The 20485-nt window shown below is 37.3% G+C and overlaps 1 protein-coding gene across 8 annotated transcripts in view; it reads right to left on the bottom strand.

The window, feature by feature from the left end:
- usp54b (ubiquitin specific peptidase 54b) overlaps nucleotides 1-20485 on the bottom strand; it is a 144730-nt gene that overhangs the window by 63562 nt on the left and 60683 nt on the right. For 7 of the 8 annotated variants that reach the window (XM_051123920.1, XM_051123922.1, XM_051123926.1 and 4 more), the window contains one exon: nucleotides 913-1005. In XM_051123920.1, the coding sequence (XP_050979877.1) occupies nucleotides 913-1005 (93 nt within the window). Of the gene's footprint in view, nucleotides 1-912; nucleotides 1006-2559; nucleotides 2971-20485 lie in introns of those variants that run through there. The other variant, XM_051123925.1, reaches the window with a different exon arrangement.

Below are 20485 nucleotides of genomic sequence, written 5' to 3'. Positions count from 1 at the left end.
CGAATCTCCCAACTAATGACAACCAACTCCAAGGAAACCAACACCAAAAGGCACAGACTGCCTTTATGACGTCACATGGGCATGACAATTGGCCATCAGAGCACAGAGTAGCCAAGGTAACAGGTAGCCCTGGAAACAATGAAGCAGAACCTATGCATCAGCAAAAGAACCAAGCATTCAGTTCAGCGAGAGCAAGATGCCTGGATATAAAATAAAGAGGTAAATCACCCAACACCAGAACAAGATTAGACCAGACACAAAGTAGAGAAAGAAAAAGACCTCTCAATCCATCAAGCTATTTGTACCTCTCCTTTTCTCTCAGGCGCAAACACAGCGAGAAGCGCCGGTATTTTTGGAAACAAATGGCCAAGTACAAATCTGACGACAAAGATTTCTTTTAACACAAAACAAGGAGCCTCTTAAAGAAATATGTCAGTTTTGTGACTTCTTACTGGTATGTGACACCTTTAAATAGCACAGCTACTTTTAGCCTGAGGGCGACTAGAGAACAGGATATTGTTTGAGTGAGAAGCCTTTGCTTGTTATTTAAAAAGAGACCCGAGTTGCTTTTCCAAGCATATATCTCCCTCTCCTCCTCCTCCTTCCCCCATCTCTATCAGCCGCCAGGCAGGAAATTAAAAAGACTTCCTCGAAAAAGAGCGACAGAGAGCTCTCGATGTTGAGAATCTCATTTTTATTCTGCTCCCGTGCTACAGTAAGGTCAGCGAGGAAGTCAATTAGTCCAAGCAGCCTCTACCCTCACCTTGCTGGATCATTAGAAGAGCAGTCCAGGCACTCTAGGAGATTCCTGCCGCCTCAAGCTACTTTTCTGAGAAGGCCATACTAACAGCTAGCACCTCTTGAACTGGTATGCACAACTGGGGCTTTTTTTAGAAAGCTGGTAACACTCACCTTCAGAGCGCAGAAGATGCACGAGTCCTCCATGCACTTGTGGGTGTTCAGTTGACGGAAGCTTCGGCGGAAGATGTCAAGATGCCAAAGGACCTGCGGTTAAGAGAACAGAATCGTTAAGTCAACTAGTGAACCCTAATGTCACCCTCAAGAAAAAGCTTGTAGCTTCATAAAATTAAGGTTGAACCACTGAAGTCACATGGATTATTTTAACAATGTCCTTACTACCTGTGTTCTGAAGATGAACAAAGGTCTTACAGGTTTGAAACGACATGAGGGTGAGCATAATAAGATAATTTACTCACCCCCTTGTCATCCAAGATGTTCATGTCTTTCTTTCTTCAGTTGATAAGAAATTATGTTTCTTAAAGAAAACATTCCCAAATTTTCTCCATGTAGTGGACTTCAGTGGTGCTCCCAATGTTTGAACTTCCAAAATGCAGCTTCAGATGGCTTTAAACGTCCCAGCCGAGGAAGAAGTGTCTTATCTAGCAAAACGATCAGCCATTTTTTAAACAAATTGTCAATTTATTTACTTTTTAACCTCAAGCACTTGTCCTGTCTTGTCTCTGCGTAGTCTGTGTAACCTGGGTAAATACAGTTAGGGTCAAAAAACTCCCATCTTGTTTTCTTCTTCAACGTCAAAATTGTCCTACATCGCTGTTTTACCTTTTTTTTGTAAAGGGTGTTTGATCTTCTTTGCATGTTTACTTTGTAAACATTGGGTTGGTTTGGAGTTTTTGCGCCATACCCTAAGTGTATTGACCGAGACAAGACAAGCGTTTGAGGTTAAAAAGTATATAAATTGTCAATTTGTTTCAAAAATGGACGATCGTTTTCCTAGATAAGACCCTTCTGCCTTGGCTGGGATTGTTTAGAGCCATTTGAAGCTGCATTTAAACTGCATTTTGGAAGTTCAAACTTGGGGGCACCATTGAAGTCCACTATATGGAATGTTTTCTTTAAGAAACATAATTTCTTATCAACTGAAGAAAGAAAGACATGAACATTTTGGATGACAAGGTGGTGAGTAAATTATCTGTAAGTTTTTGTTCTGGAAGTGGTCTTCTCCTTTTAATGACAGAATTTTCATTTTGGGGTCAACTATTCCTTCAGCAGAAACATCTCATAAACTGCCCGAATTTTCTAGAGAAACCACTGCCACTCCTGTTGAAAAGACCAGCATGTTGTGTTTTGGATGTTACCATCTTGAGACGCAAGTAAGACCAGTAAGACGTCATTGGCTTTCTAGCTTCACCAGAAAGATCATGGTGGTTGACCAGTATTTTTTGTGGTGAACCTCAATGGTCCACCTGCACCAAACCAGCAAGGAAAATAATAACCAGCAGAACTAGCAAAAACCCTTGCAAGTGCAATATTGAAGAACCGCGCCAGCATCTCCAAACGGCATTGCAAACACACTTCACCCATTTCTACTGTTTGGACCAAACAATCAGGTCCCATCCCAAACTCCATTAGTCTAGCTTTTCAGGATACCCATGTAAACAAAGCAACACTGAATGCACCACATAGACAAAGTCTCTACTTTTTTGGGAAAATTACTTCTTAGATGACTCTGCACAGGAAGCTGGGATAGCATTAAGTAATTTAACATCGAAAAGATGACAGACCTCGGCTCTCACTCACCCTTGGGGCAGGTTTTCACATTACACAAAACAGCCCGGAGGCTTCCTGGCCCCGTCCCGCAGCGTTCGGCCAATATCTGCACAATCTTCCAATCCTCTCAATAAATACGAGCCAGTCCTGGCTGCTGCTCTCACTCTGATCATCTGCCAGCTGTCCACTCCACTTAATCCTCTCGGCAGACCAGGAATCCAGCACTTCCAGTGGCCGTCCCGGCTCCGGCAGAGTTTCCGACCGAGAACGAGATGGAGAGTTGGACGGATGGAGCGGAAGACAGCAAGAAACAGAGATGTGAGGACACAAACTGTCTGGAAGAGAGAGGTGCGATCGCACATGAGGAAGAGAGATGGAGCGAAGGAAGGGGAGGGGGGAAAGATAGAGCGAGAGAGAGCAAGAGAGAGAGAGAGAGAGAGATGGAGAAGTGCGTAAGAATAAGAGTGCGTGTGGAGCGCAGAGGGGGAGATTGCTGCAGAGATACGAAGCTATGAATTACTGAGACCGAACACGCGGTACACGCTGCGGATCAGAGTTGTTTGGAGTTCACCTGCCCTGGGCAGGACTCACACTCATCATATAGAGCGAGACGTAGAGAAACTGCAGAACTAAAGTGGAACAAACAGCGAGACTGCACCTTTACCCGCAAGCAACCATCTGGACCCGAACACACAGACACACCTCAGCGATGATCAAAGCTTTATCCGTTCCTAATGCTTCCATCATTGCCAACTGGGCCCGAAAACAAACCCATAACATCATCATCATCCAAAACCGGGCTTATACACACACACACACACACATACGCAGACCACACACATAACAGATCAGCATTGTTCTTCAGTAAAAGCAACAACAAAAAAGACAACAATGCAGAAAAGCTGCAAAAATCTCACTGTGTGGAAATCAGTTCTATCTGCTAACAATGCAGGAATGGCTGGGAAGCTGTGCTCTGACATTTTCTGTAGGGCTTGTGATCATATAACAGTCTGTTCATACCTGCAACTGCAACTATTGTACTGGCACTGTATACTAAATCCTCAAGCATCTTTGGTCATCGTCAAAGAACATTTGGTCGTAGACAGAGTGTCAAACATAAAATGAAATAGTTGTTGAAACATGTTTGTTTAATTTTTAGCTGATTTTAATTATTTTAAAAAGATGGTTAGATCATAGATGTTTTAAGAATAAAAACAAATAATTGGGGCTGTGCCAAAACAAGTTGTGGGAAGACAAACAAATCAATGAAATAAAAAACTAGATAAAAAAAAAAATCAAAATGAAACAGAACAAAACAAAACACAAAACAAAATACACCAAACAAACTAACTAAACTAAACCAAATAAAACTAGGGATGTGGCAAGATCAATAAAATAAAATAATAAAATAAAACAAAAAATGAAACAAAACACAAATCAAAATGAAACAAAGCAAAATACAACACTAAAAATAAAACAAGACAAAACTACAGCTGTGGCATAATAAATAAAATAAAATAGTAAAATAAAACACAAAGCAAAACAAAACAAAACAAAACAAAATGAAACAAAGCAAAATGAAACAAAAAACAAAACTAGAGCTGTGGCAAAATAAAATAAAATAAAATTTAAAAACAAGAGATAAATAAAATAAAATAATTTAAGAACACAAAAAACAAAATAAATTGAAATGAAACAAAACAAAATGAAACTAAACATAAAACACAAAGCAAAAATACATGAAACACAAAACACAAAACAAAACTAGAGCTGTGGAAAGATAATAAAATAAAATAAAATAAAATAAAATAAAATAAAATAAAATAAAATAAAATAAACACAAAATGCCAAGCAAAATTAAACAAAACTAGAGCTGTGGTAAGATAAGTAAAATAAAATAATAAAAAAATAATAAAATAAAATAAACACAAAACAAAATAAAACAAAGCAAAACAAAATGAAACGAAACAAGACATAAAACACAAAACAAAGCAAAATGAAATGAAACACAAAACAAAACAGGAGCTGTGGCAAGATTAAAAATAAAATTTAAAAAATGATAATAAAATAAAATAAAATAAAATAAAATAAAATAAAATAAAATAAAATAAAATAAAAGCACACTTTGATCATGATGTACCAGAAGCAACCACAAAAACAATATTGCATTGGGTTGCATTTTAAATATTGCATTTCCTTTGCTTCCATGGCTTTGTGGAACAGCAAAGTGTCAACTGTTTGCACACTTCAGAATCCCTCAAGTTCACAGATGCAGTGTTCACCTACTATACCATGAACGCTGTGCATCCTGACGTCCTATTTGACATATTCCTTTTTGCATATTTGGACGCAGGGCGCGTGATGACAGAAATCTACAGCAACCTGCTGTGATTCCTCATGCGGTGACACATTTGCTGGCCCCTGTGCTGCAGTAAGCCATCGCATCAACCTGTGTGTGCGGCTCTAAACTGCGGCTCCTCTCCTCTGAAAAAAGGCAGAGACAAACAAACGGAAATAATCACAAACAAATCGCTAAGTGCAGGACTCCCCTGAGACCGGCGAAAAATAAATAGATGTGTTTCATAACTAATACACAAAGCATCTGCATTAGGTCCGAGGAACAAAGAACACTAAAGCCCCTTTGATTGGGCTAAATATGTGGAAGGGGATTATATAATGCTTTTTTTTCTTTTTTATCTCCCTCTCCTTCGAACATTCCCAATCTTTTCAAGCACCCACTTTATGTCTCTTAGCATTATGAAATGATCCTTCGGGTCTTTACCTAAAGTCAGGTCGGAGATAAACAGACTACATAAAACATTACACCCCTATCCTTAACAAGCATCAAACACTAACGCACAGGGTCACACACATACATAAACATATTTTAACGTACACACACAAACAAAGCAAAGCTCTGGAGTCTCAGCTCTCTCCTCTGTTCCCAAAAGCCCCGTGGCAGCACTACGTGATTGTCAGTTCAGTCTCGGGGCAGATTTGCTGCTAGTCTCTGCAGCTCTTAAGCCTGGCCTGGTTTCCTCTCAGTACATCCTCAAAGAGCTCTGCGCTCGTGTGTTCCGACCCGCCTGCCCTTGCTTTTTGCTCATTTCAACTCTCTCACTTTGTATCTCTAAAAAACATTCCAGCAACTCTTTTAAAGTAACAAAGGACACTAAAACATTACACATACATACAGGCATACATCTGAGGAGGAAGTGGATATGACAGGTTATATTTGGCCGTGATTGGTTCATGTGATAAATCCCGCCTCCTTTGTTAGTGCGCATTCCGCCTTCGCAAATCAGCCTGAATGAACAATATAATGGTGTTAATGGGAAGACTAATTCAAAAAAGTAAGTAAACAACTCACACACTTAGATATAACCACTTTGTTACGTCAAAATAAGACACGAAATGGCACGAAAACATGATCTGTGGGAGTTTTTAGTAAGTAATGAGCTTGGTGAAATTTAATTAAATCGTGTCTGTGACTAATATTTATAGAGTTTTGATGACTGATTGACCTGAAAAAATGTAAAAATAGTTAAAAGTTAAAGAATATCTGATCATAAGTTCACAAACAAACTATACTGTTTAAATTGTTACTGCCTTGAGTTGCTGCTTTGGAATGAATACAAAATGCTTAAAAACACTAACTTTTGTCTAATATATTGATATAAAAGTACTGTGGCATAATTCTCAAACTGTTCACAGGGACTAAAGTATGACTCTGATACAATACAACTTCCTGTAAAGCTTTGAAAAAAAAAAAAAAAAAAAAAAAAAAGTATTCTGAAAAGCGCTATACAAATGTGTGACTTAACTAAATATGGCTAAAAACAGAGAAAAAGAGAATAAAAGGTAAATTAGCTATATTTTTGACATTTTTTTTTACAGTACGACTTTACAATATAACTAATATAACAAATATTACAATATTTCTGCAAAGCTTTGAAACTATGTCTTCTGAAAAACACTATACAAATGACTTTAATATAGGAAATAAAATGTAAATTACATTCTCAGAAAAAATGGTACAGTTCTGTCACTGGGGCGGTACCCTAAGGTACGAAAGTGAAAAGGTACGTCTTTGTACCATACCTACCCCTAAACAGTACATTAGTACCTTAAAGGTACATTTTAGTACTTTGAAAGTACATACTGGTTCCTTAAAAGGTATATACTGGTACTGTAAAAGGTACATATTAGTACTTTAAAAGTACATATTTGTATCTTTTCACAGTGTACCTTAGGGTACCACCCCAGCGACAGAACTGTACCTTTTTTTTCTGACAGTGTACCAACTATTTTTATGCAAATAAACTCAAATGAAATTCAATTATTTCCAAAAATTGTTTTAAAAAATTAGGGCTGCCCTCGACATTTATTTTAAGCATTTTAAGCATTATTAATAAATCATATAAATCATAACAATGAGCCTTTAATTGCCTACACAGTCTAATAAGCACTCAAGCGCATGCAAAAAAAAAAAAAGCTTGCCACGGCGCACTGGCAGATACACTGTCAGAAAAAAGGTACAGTCCGGTACCCTAAGGTACAATGTGAAAAGGTACAAATATGTACTTTTAAAGTGCTAATATGTACCTTTAAGGTAACAATGTGTATCTTTAAGGTACCAACATGTACTTTCAAAGTACTAAAATGTACCTTTAAGGTACTAATATGTACTGTTTAGGGGTAGGTAAGGTACAAAGATGTACCTTTTCACTTTTTTTCAGAGAGTGTATAATAATTATGAATGTGTCAGGGAAAAAACAGCAAGGACACTGCATTAACGTTTTAATAAACTACTGATAAACTTAAAAATTTGTTTTTTTTTTGGCTTAAGAGATGAAGTCGGTGACACTGACTCGTCATCTCTGCAGTAGAGATGTGCCTGTTTGAATGTTAAAACAGATTACATAATCTGAGAATATTTGTTTTCTATTTAAATTGGTTCATTTACAAGACATTTCACTCTCTATAGATATATTCTTCATGTCCGTAAGGCGAGTATACATGGAGTTTTGAAGTTCAAGTTCACAGAGACCGCGACAGCAGAAAGCGCATCATGTTTGCTTTAATTATTTTACAAAACCACAACGTTTCATTGTTATTCTGAATGCCCACGAATAAACAGAGACTTTTCAAATGTGAAAGAAGTATTAGTCTTATCTGTATGATCAAAATGACGGAGTATTTTAAGTGACCACACTGGTGCCTCCATCTGTCATGCAGTGAACACGCTAGTGTTCAGCTTCCACACTCCACACAGACACTTAAATAGCACACAATTTTCTAGGTAAACATTACATTGAGTGGAAATGTTAAGTTGCTACTAGGGTTGCGCGATAATGGCCATTGTCATATCGTCCTATCGTCAGCCTGTAAGATCGCCGATACACGATAGTATCGGGGGGAGGGGCAATTGATTATTTATGTATTTGTTTGCTTATTTATAAGATCATTTATTTACTTATTAGTCTACTTTTTTTTTATTTACACTTTTATTTAAATATTAACGTAATTATTAATTATCACGCGGAATGACACATGGGAAATGAGGACCGTCTATCATTCTGACAAGGAGGATGGAGTTGGTGGGAAAGAAAAATGCCACATCGCCTATTTGGCAATATCTCGGGTTTACACCAGATGAAAGAGGTGAGCCCGCTGGTGTCACGCAGGCAGTTTGCAGACTTTGCTCGAAGGTTGTGCCGGTAAAAGAATCACAAACCACAAAACATGTATGTACATTTGCGTGGCCACCACCCTGCTGAGGCTGCTAAACTAGCGCCAAGAGAAGGCACGATTAGCAAAGATCGAAGTCAGCCATCAATCATCGGAGCTTTTCCTTTAATGGCAAACCTGGCAAAAAAAATACCTGTGTGTAACCGCAACTAGCACCCCTTCAGAGCGAATGTTTAGCGCAGCCGGCAACATAATCACTCCACTTCGCAGCCTACTCAAACCAGAAAAAGTTAACCAGCTTGTTTTTTTGGCAAAAAAACTGTAGACGGAAGCATTACTCTTGCATCGTAAACAGTCATATTGTTTTAAATCTGTAAGCAATGTAACTAAGATTGCATTATTAGTTCTTGGTTATTTATTTTTTTTTTTTTTGCTTTTTGTTTATTAAAACGTGTTTGGCTATTAGCGACAAGATAAACACTCTTTTATGTTAAATATGTTAAACAAGTTAGAGTTTGAAATAAACCTTCTTTTCATTTTCATAGCCGACTGATTATTGTGCATTTATTCTGAATACGCATCATACATTTGCGGCTTGCAAGGAATGCATATGACGATTTTTAAAAGAGAATCACTCCTCTTTGAAAAAACGTATTACAAGCGACTTTAAAACTAAATTTCCTTCTTTCACAAATTATGTCAAGCCTGCTTGTTATAAAGAGACATTGTACAGCTGTTATTTTAACCATGTTAAAAAAAAACGGCAAAACTGCATTATTTTCGTTTTGTTTTAGTTGCATAAAGTGTAAACAACAACAAAAATAACACAACTATACAATAACAAAAATTATATATTATTACATAATTTTGTATATTAGCCTAACACTGATAAATTTATGTATGATTTTTTTTTTTAATATATTCCTCTGGTGTCTGGTGGGTGAAGGTTACGCGACGATGACAGTGTGAAACTATGCAAGGGCCAATGAATTGTACTTTGATAATAATAATTGCCTAATAATAATTAAAAAAAAAAAAAAAAAAAAAAACTAGAAAATAAGCCGTATTATCGTCATTTTTATTAGCTATCGTCCATCGTCACAACCGTCTATCGTCTATCGGCACAACCCTAGTTGCTGCTACTTACATATTTCAGATGAAAAGCCATATTTGAGGTCAATGAATGATCTGAGGTCCTGCCTCTACATATGACTAGCCGTTAATGATCTGTCCTTCACGGACTGCGTGACTTTACCACTTTCTATGGATTTTTTTTTTCTGTGACTAAGCAACTAATACAATTTTGGGTTGAGCAAGGCTCTTCTCGTCGACTAACGGTTAGTCGACTATTAGGGGCCAGCCCTAAAAAAAAAAGTATCTTTGGAATACACTGAGTAAGGAAATTTCCTTTAAACTTACAACTTGTCGGTTGGTGCCTGCTCTTAGACCCATAGTTCAAGTCTCCTAGTTCTAGTAGGGGTGGGGGGTGAAGATGAGGATGATGAAGATCAAGAGATCAAATCCAAGGGCACTAAATCACTAGGATACAAGCAGAAAAGGCTGGAAAAGGCACATAAGCGATGATGTAAGTTGTGTGCCTAATAGCGCAGGAAGATGAGACCAGGCTTAAGCAGATTAAGCACAGACCCTGTTTCATTCCAATCCACTATTAAATGGGCCTGAACCGAGCTCATATACACAGTCTCAGAGAGAGACTGGTTCTATGGCCTATCAGGACTCTCAAAACACCACCGTATGGAAACGCTCGGCCTTTAGCAACACACTTCAAAGGAGTGCGGCTGAATTTAAGGGCTCCGGCTGAAAGAGAGAAGCTTAGCAGAGCTGAAGGAGTGAGAGGAGAGACGCTGGAGGATGACAGATTGCATTCTGGTGCTGGCGTATGCGCTTTTCTCTCCCCTTCCTTATTTTATTTAGTAGTGATGAATCGGCTACCCGCTGAACAATGAGCCGAGTGGATATGGGTGAGGACCGGAAGTCGCTACCGCAGTTGCAGAGAGGGCATAGAGAGAGTGTAAGGAAAGAAAAACAAAAAGAAAGACGGATAAGAAAAGTAGGGTACGGCAGGGCGATATACATCAAATATTAAATTTTGCTAAGAGATATTGTAATAACGTCTTTTATTTAAATGTCAGTAGCAAAAACGGTATTAGGGTAATTTTGATTCATTTGCGTAAATCAGTTAAATTGTCTGCTTCAATGAACTGAATCAAAACTCTGATTTGATTCTGAGCAATTTGTTTTTCATAATAACAAAAACATTCACAGAAGCACATTGTTTCAATCTACTTCAAAATTTCATGTTTAATTCAATAAGTTACTTGCCATTTCTATGTAACTAATTGTGATATTTACTAGCAATTACTGAGTGAAAATAGTTTCTAAACCAAATTTTCAGTGTATTAAATTGTTAGTTATTTTTTGTATCATTACATTGTCCAAAATAAATGCAACTTGACGGTTTTGCTAAGCTACACACCATTAACATTATACAGAACAATATTAATGTTTACATCTCGCAATTCTGACTTTTTCTCAGAATTGTAAGATATAGTGTAAAGTCGCAATTGTGAGTTATAAAGTCAGAATTGTGAGATATAAATTTGCAATTCTGAGAAATGAACTCAAAATTGTTTTCTGCGAAAAAGTCAGAATTGTGAGTTTGTATCACGCGATTCTGAGAAAAAAGTCAGAATTGTGGGATAAAGTTGCAATTACCTTTTTTATTTTTTACTAAACGGGCTTCCATTAAATGGTCATAAAGAATTAACAAATGTAAAAATATTCATTCATAAAATGTTAATTCTGGATCCTACTGGTGCATATGTGGGGAAAAAAAATTATATTTACTGAAAAATGGTGTTGAAATCTCAACTTTATTTTTTAACTACAGTATTTTTTACTGTAATCTAATTTACGCAAATAAAGCTGCAATATATAGGTTTTTGGCACTAGGGGGTGCATATTTAAAACAAACAAAGAAACAAAGGCGTAGTCTGATGGCACCGTTATTGAGTGTGGAATTATGGGAGTTGACGTCTTTATCCCCACAGCTGATGCAATCCGACTGGCAGTTCTGAGAATGGAAGTCAAAATTGCAATAGAAACTCGCCAAGTTTTAAAGTCAGAATTGCGAAACAGAGATTTCATCCCACAATTCTGACTTTATTTCTCACAATTGTGAGTTTAGCCTGTATCATGCAATTCTGAGGAAAACAAAACAGAATTGTGACTTTATATCTCGCAATTCTGACTTCATAACAAATGCGAGTTTAAATCTAACAATTCTTAGGAAAAAGTCAGAATTGTGAGATAATGTCGCAATTACCTTTTTTTTATTTTTTATACAATGGCGGAAACAGGCTTCCATAGAATGGTCATAAAGAATTAATATCAAATTAAAAATGTTCATAATGTTCATTCATAAAATGTTAATTCTGGATCCTACTGGTGCATATTTGACTCATTTACGCAATTAAAAGCGCAACATGTACGTTTTCGGCGCTAGAGGGTGCATATTCAAAACAAAAAAAGAAACAAATAAGTAGTTTGATGATGTCGTGATGAGTGTGGAATCATGGGAGTTGATGTCTTCATGCCCAGAGGTGATGCAATCACATTGAGAAATGAAGCCAAAATTGTGATATAAACTCGCACATCTGACTTTCATTCTCAGAACTGCGTGATACAAACTCACAATTCAGAATTCCGAGACATAAACTCACAATTCTGAAAAATAAAGTTGCAATTCTGAGAAATAAAGTCAGAATTGCTAGATTTTATTCTGACTGTATTTCTCATAATTGTGAGTTTAGCCTGTATCACGCAATTCTGAGAAAAAAAGACTGAATTGACTTTATATCTCGCAATTCTGACTTTATAACTCACAATTGCTAGTTTATATCTAACAAATCTGAGGAAAAAGTCAGAATTGCAAGTTTGTAGCGTGCAATTCTGAAAAAAAAATCAAAGTTGTAAGATAAAGTCGCAATTTCTATAAAATGGTCACAGAGAAATAACAAATTTTAAAAATTGTTATTCACAAAATGTTAATTCTGGATCCTACTGGTGCATATTTAAAAAAAGATATTTACTGAAAAATGGTGTTACTGCAATCTCATTTACGCAATTAAAGGCACAATATGTAATTTTTCAGTGCTAGAGAGCGCATATTTGAAACAAACAAAGAAACAAAGGCATAGTTTGATGATGCTGTGATTGAGTGTAGAATCATGGGAGTTGTCGTCTTCAACCCACAGCCGATGCAGAAATCAGCTTGGGCAGAAATAACGTTCATGGATAAGCTAATGCATTAAAGCTTTATTAAAGTCACTGTAGTATGAAGCAGGGTGAGGCTAAAAGCTGTGAGAGCGAAATAAAATAAACCAGAAATCGAGGGTGTATGATGTTATTGGCAGGAAACGCAATGACAAGGGACAGGACACTAGTTCAAACTGCTTATTTCTCCAGATTTAAACATTCTTGGAAACATGTGGGATATTGTAAGAACACAAGTCAGCAAAATATATTACAGCAGTTCTTGTGGTTTTTGAATATTTTAAATCAATAAATCTTGCATATTGTGCCTTTAAATATTTTCAGTGTAATTGGTAAATGATGGTGTAAAACATTTCAGAGCAAAGGCATAAATATCAAGATACTGAATGAAGAAACTAAAGTATTATTATTTATGCCACAGCAACTTACTGCAGAGTCAACTGCAGCTACTGTAAATATGCATCATTCTACAGCGTGGGCCCCAGCTTTACATAGTGAAAATATGGCGAGAATCTCACGCAAACAGAGACAACTTTAAGCACAGTGATAAATTACACTCTCCGTCAGCAGCCCTGCGGAGAGGGCTCTGATGCTATGAAGTTTGAGTAGGCGAGGGACTGCGTCGAGCAGTGAGTGTGTGTGTGTATCTGTGTGTTTATGTGTGTGAATCCCATGTGGGCAGGCTGGGATGACTCAGAGTGACAGATGCACACGCACCACCGTACCCCTCCCGTCCAACACCAGTGACCAATCGATCATCCCCGACTCCTGAGAGGCAGCACGATGCGGAAAAAGAAAAACGTCAAAGGTCTCGAGTCAAAGGTTAATTTATACATACATACTTAAACTCAAAGATGCTAGTGGCAGGGATGGATTACGTATGTTTCCTGCACTGCTGAATCTTCAACACCACAACAAAAGAAGTCATATTTTACTTGAGAATCTGAGTTTGCTGTATGTATTGAATGCAATTCAATAAAAAGACTGACTGTGTATTCCATACTAAAGGCAAGAATCCTCTTTACGTTGCATTATCCTCACTGACTGGCTGGAACAACAACCTGCAATGTGATCACTGTCCAAATCAGGAGCCATGAGGGGCCATTCACACAGATTAGGTTTTAGCAAATGTGAGACTCCAGGCAAAAGAATGAAAAAAGAATTGCAAGCTTTAGAAATGCGGTTTTTAAAAGTTAAACTCGAAAAGTTGAACATGAGCGCTGCATTTTTAGAGCACTGTGTCGTACTACACTGCAAAAGATGAGAGCACAGCGGTCTAAACACTTATCTTGCACAAAAACACAATAAGTAGGGCAGTGGATTGAAAAGAAAAATCACAAGTTGTGCAGACATGTTGAACATGTTTACATGTTGAACAAAAATGTGCTTTGGCAGTGTGTGTACACAACCACCCTACAATAATAAAAATCCACCCAGTGGTATTTTTTTAATCTCTATGAACTAGAGATTATCCCCTATCTATCCCCTATTTCAAATCAGGCCATTCTCTGATTCTTGGCTGTGTGACGTCACACAGACCCCGGCTGCTCCCACATTTTTTGATTGATGAGGCCAACTTACCTTAGACTCACCCTGAGTGAGCTGTAACAGTCCGACCGCTATTGTTTCAATGACGGAGCAGGGAAGTAGACAAGAATGTCTCCTAAGCAAATGAGAGTGTTTTGTTGTTGGATGTAATAATGAACCTACTAGTCGTCATTCACTCCTGACATCTTAGATATTGAAGACGCAGTGGATTACTTTCATTTCGGAAGGGAATGCGCCTCCCGATCTACATAAATGCGTCTGTTCACATGAATCATCGTGATAATGTGCTAGCTAGCAAGTTTTGCGTCTAAATGCGGCTGAAGTAAACAGGACGGCTCATCACCCCACAGAACAGAGGGGCGGGGAGAGCAGAGCTCATTAGCATTTAAAGGGACGTGCACTGAAACGGCTCACTGTGAACAGAGCTGTTTTTGACAAGGTAAAAAGGGTGTTGTTTTACACAGTTTTAACCAGAGTATGTTATGGACTTCTCATTAAGACCCTAAAGAATCATATCAACTTCTGGAAAAAGGGCAGCCGATGACCCCTTTAAAAGCTGGACTTCTGGAATGCAGTCATGTGTGAGGTGCAGCGAAAGACACAACGCATGAGCACAGTCAAATATGTCCATCTACATCATAAAATCAATAGAAATGTAGAAATATAAAAATGCTTTCTGTGTGAAGGGCTTCTAATCTAATTCTTTTTAGTGAAATAAACACATACAGTGCAAACAATGCCCTGTAGTGCAGTGCAATACTTTACTGAACTGCATCATGGACTGGTTATTAAACAAACATCTGACACACTTACTAAAATTCAAATATCATTACTTTCAGTGATTTCCAAAGTTTGTGTCAGTATATTTACTGGCTGATTTTCTGTATAAAAAGAATTATTTGAAGCTGATTTTTCTGCAGAATCGTTACGCAAGTAGGTGCTGACAAGTGTGAGTCAGTGAATCATTCACTCGCTCAACTCATTCAAAAAAACTTAGTTTTTATACTAGAATAAACCAAATCACTTTAAGTAGCGGATCATTAATTCATAGACTAAACCGACTTAACTCATGCACTTTGAAATGAAACGCGACTGCTGTGTGGCTGACTGCCGATTCAGTTTTGACATGAATTTCCATTACTGTGTTTAAAATGCAATACTTAAATGGATTGATCACACAAAAATGAAAGTTACGCTATGATTTACTCACCCTCAAGCATTCCTAGGTGTATATGACTTTCTTCTTTCATACAAATACAATCGGAGTTATATTAAAAAATATCCTGGCTCTTCCAACCTTTATAATGGCAGTGAATGGGTGTTGAGATTTTGAAGTCTGATAAAGTGCATCCATCCATCATAAAAAGTACTCCACATAACTTACGATGGTTAATAAAGGCTTTCTGAAGCAAATCGATGTGTTCGTGTAAGAAAAATATCCATATTTCCAACATTTTAAACTGTAATCTCTAGTTTCAACTAACTGTTGTACACACCAGTGTTGCCAAGTCCGCAGATATCCAGCGAAATTAGGCTACTTTTAACACTGTTGCCACGGGTTGTTTTTAATCTCCGTAGATTGAAGTGACCACAATAACGTCATATTTATCCACTGGAATGCGAATTTAACAAGGGGAACCCCGACATAAAACTTATATTTTACCCCACTGAGCGCAATTTTTAATGGGGGACCCCCCTCGAAATGCAATTGGGCAAGTTTTGAGCAAAATTGGGCCTGTTTTGTTGTGAAAACCTGGCAACCCTGGTACACGTGTTCAGGAGAGAGTGGTGTTCCAGTGGATGGAAAACCACTCCTCTTGGTTTATATTGAAATCCTCTGACATTTTTCTATTTTCACTTTTTTTTTTTACAAATCCTCATTTTGTACTTCTATTTTGTGATTATGGAGCTTGCACTATGCGTACATCCAATATCGTCCACTGGAACGAATTTCGTGAACGCACATACGACAGTTAGCGGAAGCTAGAAATTATGGTTTATACAATTTTAAATATGGATATTTTTCTGACACAAATGCATTGATTCGCTTTAGAAGGCCTTTATTAACCCTCCCAAGCTGTGTGGAGTACTTTTTATGATGGATGGATGCACTTTATTAAACTTCAAAATCTCAACACCCATTTGCTGCCATTATAAAGCTTCAAAGAGCCAAGACATTTTTTTTAATACAGCTCCAATTGTATATTTGGCTATTTTACGTCCTCTACTCCTTCATTTTGATCTAACAGAATGGAAAATTAAGCGTGCGCAGCCTGTCATTCATCATTAAAGGCTGCAGAGTGGACAGCTTTCAGAAGACAATTTGTAAACGTTTGAAAGGGGCACTGAAAAATGAACAAAGCTGTAAGAAATGGGCCAACACAAGGACGAAAATGAGAGAGAGGGTCTTTTCATGTCCTTCGGCTCTGAAGGGTCTCCAAGCATCTGCTACCTGATCAAGCCTGCTGGCCACATTCTCATTTCTCTACTCTCAGTCTCCTCAGGCCTCGAGGCAGTAATTAATATGACAGACATTCTGTTGGGTTGTTGTGCGTGTGATTAATTTTGTGGGAGTTGTAAAAGAAGCGGTCCTAAAGAACCCTTTTCTCTTTGTAAAGAATATCGAGTTCTCTCACACTCTCTCCTATTGTTTCATCCTCACGCCTGAGCTATACTAATGCCTCGCCACTATGGAAACACGCCAAGGCAAATATTACAGGCTTGTTAAAGGTTCTTTCAGAGAAGACAGAACTCCTACAGATATAAAATTTATGGAAACACATTTCATTCTGTTCAGTCACAAACGCAAAGAGAAAGTTTCACACAGCTCTCACTCAAACAAAAAGAGCAGATATTGAAAGAGACAGAATAATCAGTATATTACTATTAATTTGAAGATTGTTTTAAGTTCACTTAAATTAAAAGTTATAATCAGGGTTTCTACAGATATGAACAAGAAAAATGTAAGACTTTTTAAGACCTTTTAAAAACCACCTTATATGAAATTTAAGACCTAAACTTCTAATGGAAATACACATTATAATACATACATATATGTAATATTTGATGTAGAAATGTAAACAAAATTTCATCGCTGTCATAAATGATATTTATTACTACGATATACAGTGAACTTTTCATATCAGCAGATAATATTCCGCACAAAAGTACCATATCACCAAGATTTTTGGTGGTGTAAACAATTTATTCTGAAGTAATATTTTCATCTGTGTTCTATCAGCTTTTACATACTTTAATCTGCATTTTTATTTACCTTTATAAAGGCCTGTTTTTTAAACTTTTGAAATGTATGAATCACCTTTCATATAAAAATTATTACAATTTATCAATAAATTCTATAAGGCCGTTACCAGTCAGACTGAATAATTAACACTGTTAAATTAAATCTGCAATAAATAATGTTATGAGATTCATGTTTTAAATACATTCATGAATATACAAATAGGAAATTTTGGGAGGGGTATATAACTGCAGTCTGGAGATTTTCAAATGGGGGCGGGAACTCCAAAACGGGGTGGGAGCTCCAAAATACGGCGTGGCTTCCTTCCTTTGACAGACAGGCACATGACACGCATGCGCATTTTTTCCCCCCAATCCACTTCAACGCACACTCCGCCCCACAGCTGATTCTACAGATTTTATTGGTTGTGTCAATCACAGTGTTGATTTCCTACACTATGCTACACAAATGCTAACCCCTAAACCTACCCCACACCTTACCCTAACACTAAAAAATTGGACCTTTTTAGTTACATTCAGCATCACTACCCACTCCTACCCTGCGAATTTCAAGCCCCAGGACGCCCCATTGCTTAAAACAAAACGATAGTGTAAAGCCTTTCCCCTGCGCTTCACTGGGATGACGCGGGAGAGCTCGTGGGTAATACCCGTTTATATCATTAACCACTGGCCACGAGTTTTGGTGCTCTGCTCTCACTGAGCATATTTATTTATATAGCATAGTTTATTATATTTGAGATTAACTACAAACAATGTTTAATTTATAAAGTTTAGTTTTTAAATGTAAGTCAATAACAACAGGCTGAAGCCAGAGCCAATAGGGAGTCTTTGTGCGACGACACCCTGCCCTATTTTGGAGGTTGTGCCCACATTTTGGAGATCTCCGGTCTGCAGTTATACATACCTGGATGTTGGGTGGAAAATGCATACTTTTAAACATACTAAACTACCAGTAGGTGGCGATAAGTTGCTTAATAAGTGAGTCATTGAGTTATTTCAACTGATGCGTTTAAAATGCTGAATCATTTAGTAACAAAACACTGCCAAATGTTGCTTGGAGAATGTGCTGAACTTCTGCTGTGATCCTTGTTTGGAACTATTTTCGTTGGTGAAATAGACCAAAACAGTAAATATTTTGTCTAAAATGTAAGTAACTTAATAACTACTTGACTACTTGTTTACTAGACTAAAATCAATGTAACATTTGCAATCATGAGAGCAAAATACCTCCCTTGGAATGTTACTGAACTATATCATGTTATAAATAAACTACACATTTTGAAGTTTTACCTCAGTGTGTTTCTTTACATGTATTTGGTCTGTCCAATGACTGTAAACGGTCATTAGGTCCGTCAGACTTAAGATCTAAACTATTTAACCAAAACAATTTAAGACCCATCGAATCTAAATGTAAGACTTTTTAAGGCCTTTTATTAGAAAAACGTTATTTAAGATCCGCGGACAACCTACATAATATTTTGTAAAGTTTTATAACCATTCAGGCCTAAGAAAAATGTTAAAAATGATGGTTTATTGATTGACTAATATATTAAACTACGTGAAATTCACATAACATTACATTTTACAAATGTAAAAGCATTAACGGTGGTTCAGTGTTTCCCGTATGTCCAAACATAAAACATTGCTGAAGTATGTGCGGTAACAGCTAGACTGCTTTTATATGGCCATAAAAATGTTCTATTCCCCCAAAGAGTGCATAAATGTTTGACAAAACCTGACTTCCTGAAGATAAATAAATCATTCTTTTATTATGAGACCAGTAGAGTGTTTCAGGAGGTTACAAGATGATGACAACTAGCACACACATCCTGTCTTCCAGAGAGAAGTGTCCGTCTACAACCAGCAGAACATCACAGGCCATCGGACACAAAAGGGTAAGGGGGCGACTGACAGGTCACTGCACCTCTGCAGATGTGTGACAGGTGTGAGAGGTGAAGAGACAGTTTGCAGCCCCCTCTATAGGGCTAAGGGGAGGTAAGACTGTCAGGACGGATTCTTAAGACCAGATCTCCAGTCAAGCAGACTAGACGGCACTGAGGGAACGGACTCGGGCAAATGATGGTCAGCTGAATGAAGGATGTCATGGGAATGTTCCAGCCAAGAGCGTTTGAAGGGTTTCAATGTTTGCACTAAAGGTTTGCACTCTCAAACAGAGCGCACATATAGCGAAATGAGTTCTCTTTCACTGCTGATTGCTTTTAATGGCTTAAATTTACCTGTTTTTAAACTGCATTGCTTAAAAAAACATGCAAACAATACGTTTTTGTGATCACGTAGTGTGTGTAACCACGATACACTGTAAAAAACAACAACAAAAAAAATTTGTTGAGTCAACTTAAAATAATTTGTTACCCTGCTGCCTTACAAATTTAAGTTCAGTTAACCCAAATAATAATAATTTAGTCAACTAGTTTTACTAAGTGACAACTTTGATATTTAAGTTGACTAAACAAAAAAATTAGTTTATTAAACTTGAAGGAGAAGTCCACTTCCAGAACAAAAATGTTCAGATAATGTACTCACCACCTTGTCATCAAAGATGTTCATGTCTTTCTTTCTTTAGCCAAGAAATTATGTTTTTTGAGGAAAACATTTTAGGATTTTTCTCCATATAGCGGACTTCTATGGAGCCCCGAGTTTGACTCGATCCCAAATGCGGTTGTAAACAATCCCAGCCGAGAAAGAAGGGTCTTATCTAGTGAAACAATCAGTTATTTTCACAAAAATAACACAATTTATATACTTTCTAATGTCAAACGCTCATCTTGTCTTCTTTTGAACTTTTTTCCGGTTCATGACAGTTAGGGTATGTCGAAAAACTCCCTCAACTTCAAAATCGTCCTATATCGCTGTTTTACCTTTATTGTTAAGGTTGTTCGATCTTCTTTACATGTTCACTTTTGCAAAGACTGGGTCGGTACTTCTGCAGCGATGTAGGATGATTTTGAAATTATTTTTGAAATTGAAAGAGAAAATACGATTTCTTGGCTGGGATCGTTTACAACCACATTTGGGATCGTTTGAAGCTGCATTTAAACTGCATTTTGGAAGTTCAAACTCGGGGCACCATACCAGTCCATTATATGGAGAAAAAATCCTGAAATGTTTTCCTCAAAAAACAATTTCTGTACGACAGAAG

This window comes from Labeo rohita, chromosome 12 (assembly GCF_022985175.1).
Source record: "Labeo rohita strain BAU-BD-2019 chromosome 12, IGBB_LRoh.1.0, whole genome shotgun sequence".
Lineage (NCBI taxonomy): Eukaryota > Metazoa > Chordata > Actinopteri > Cypriniformes > Cyprinidae > Labeo > Labeo rohita.
The sequence above is the reverse complement of the archived record's forward strand: the minus strand, read 5'-3'. Positions and strand labels throughout refer to the sequence as shown.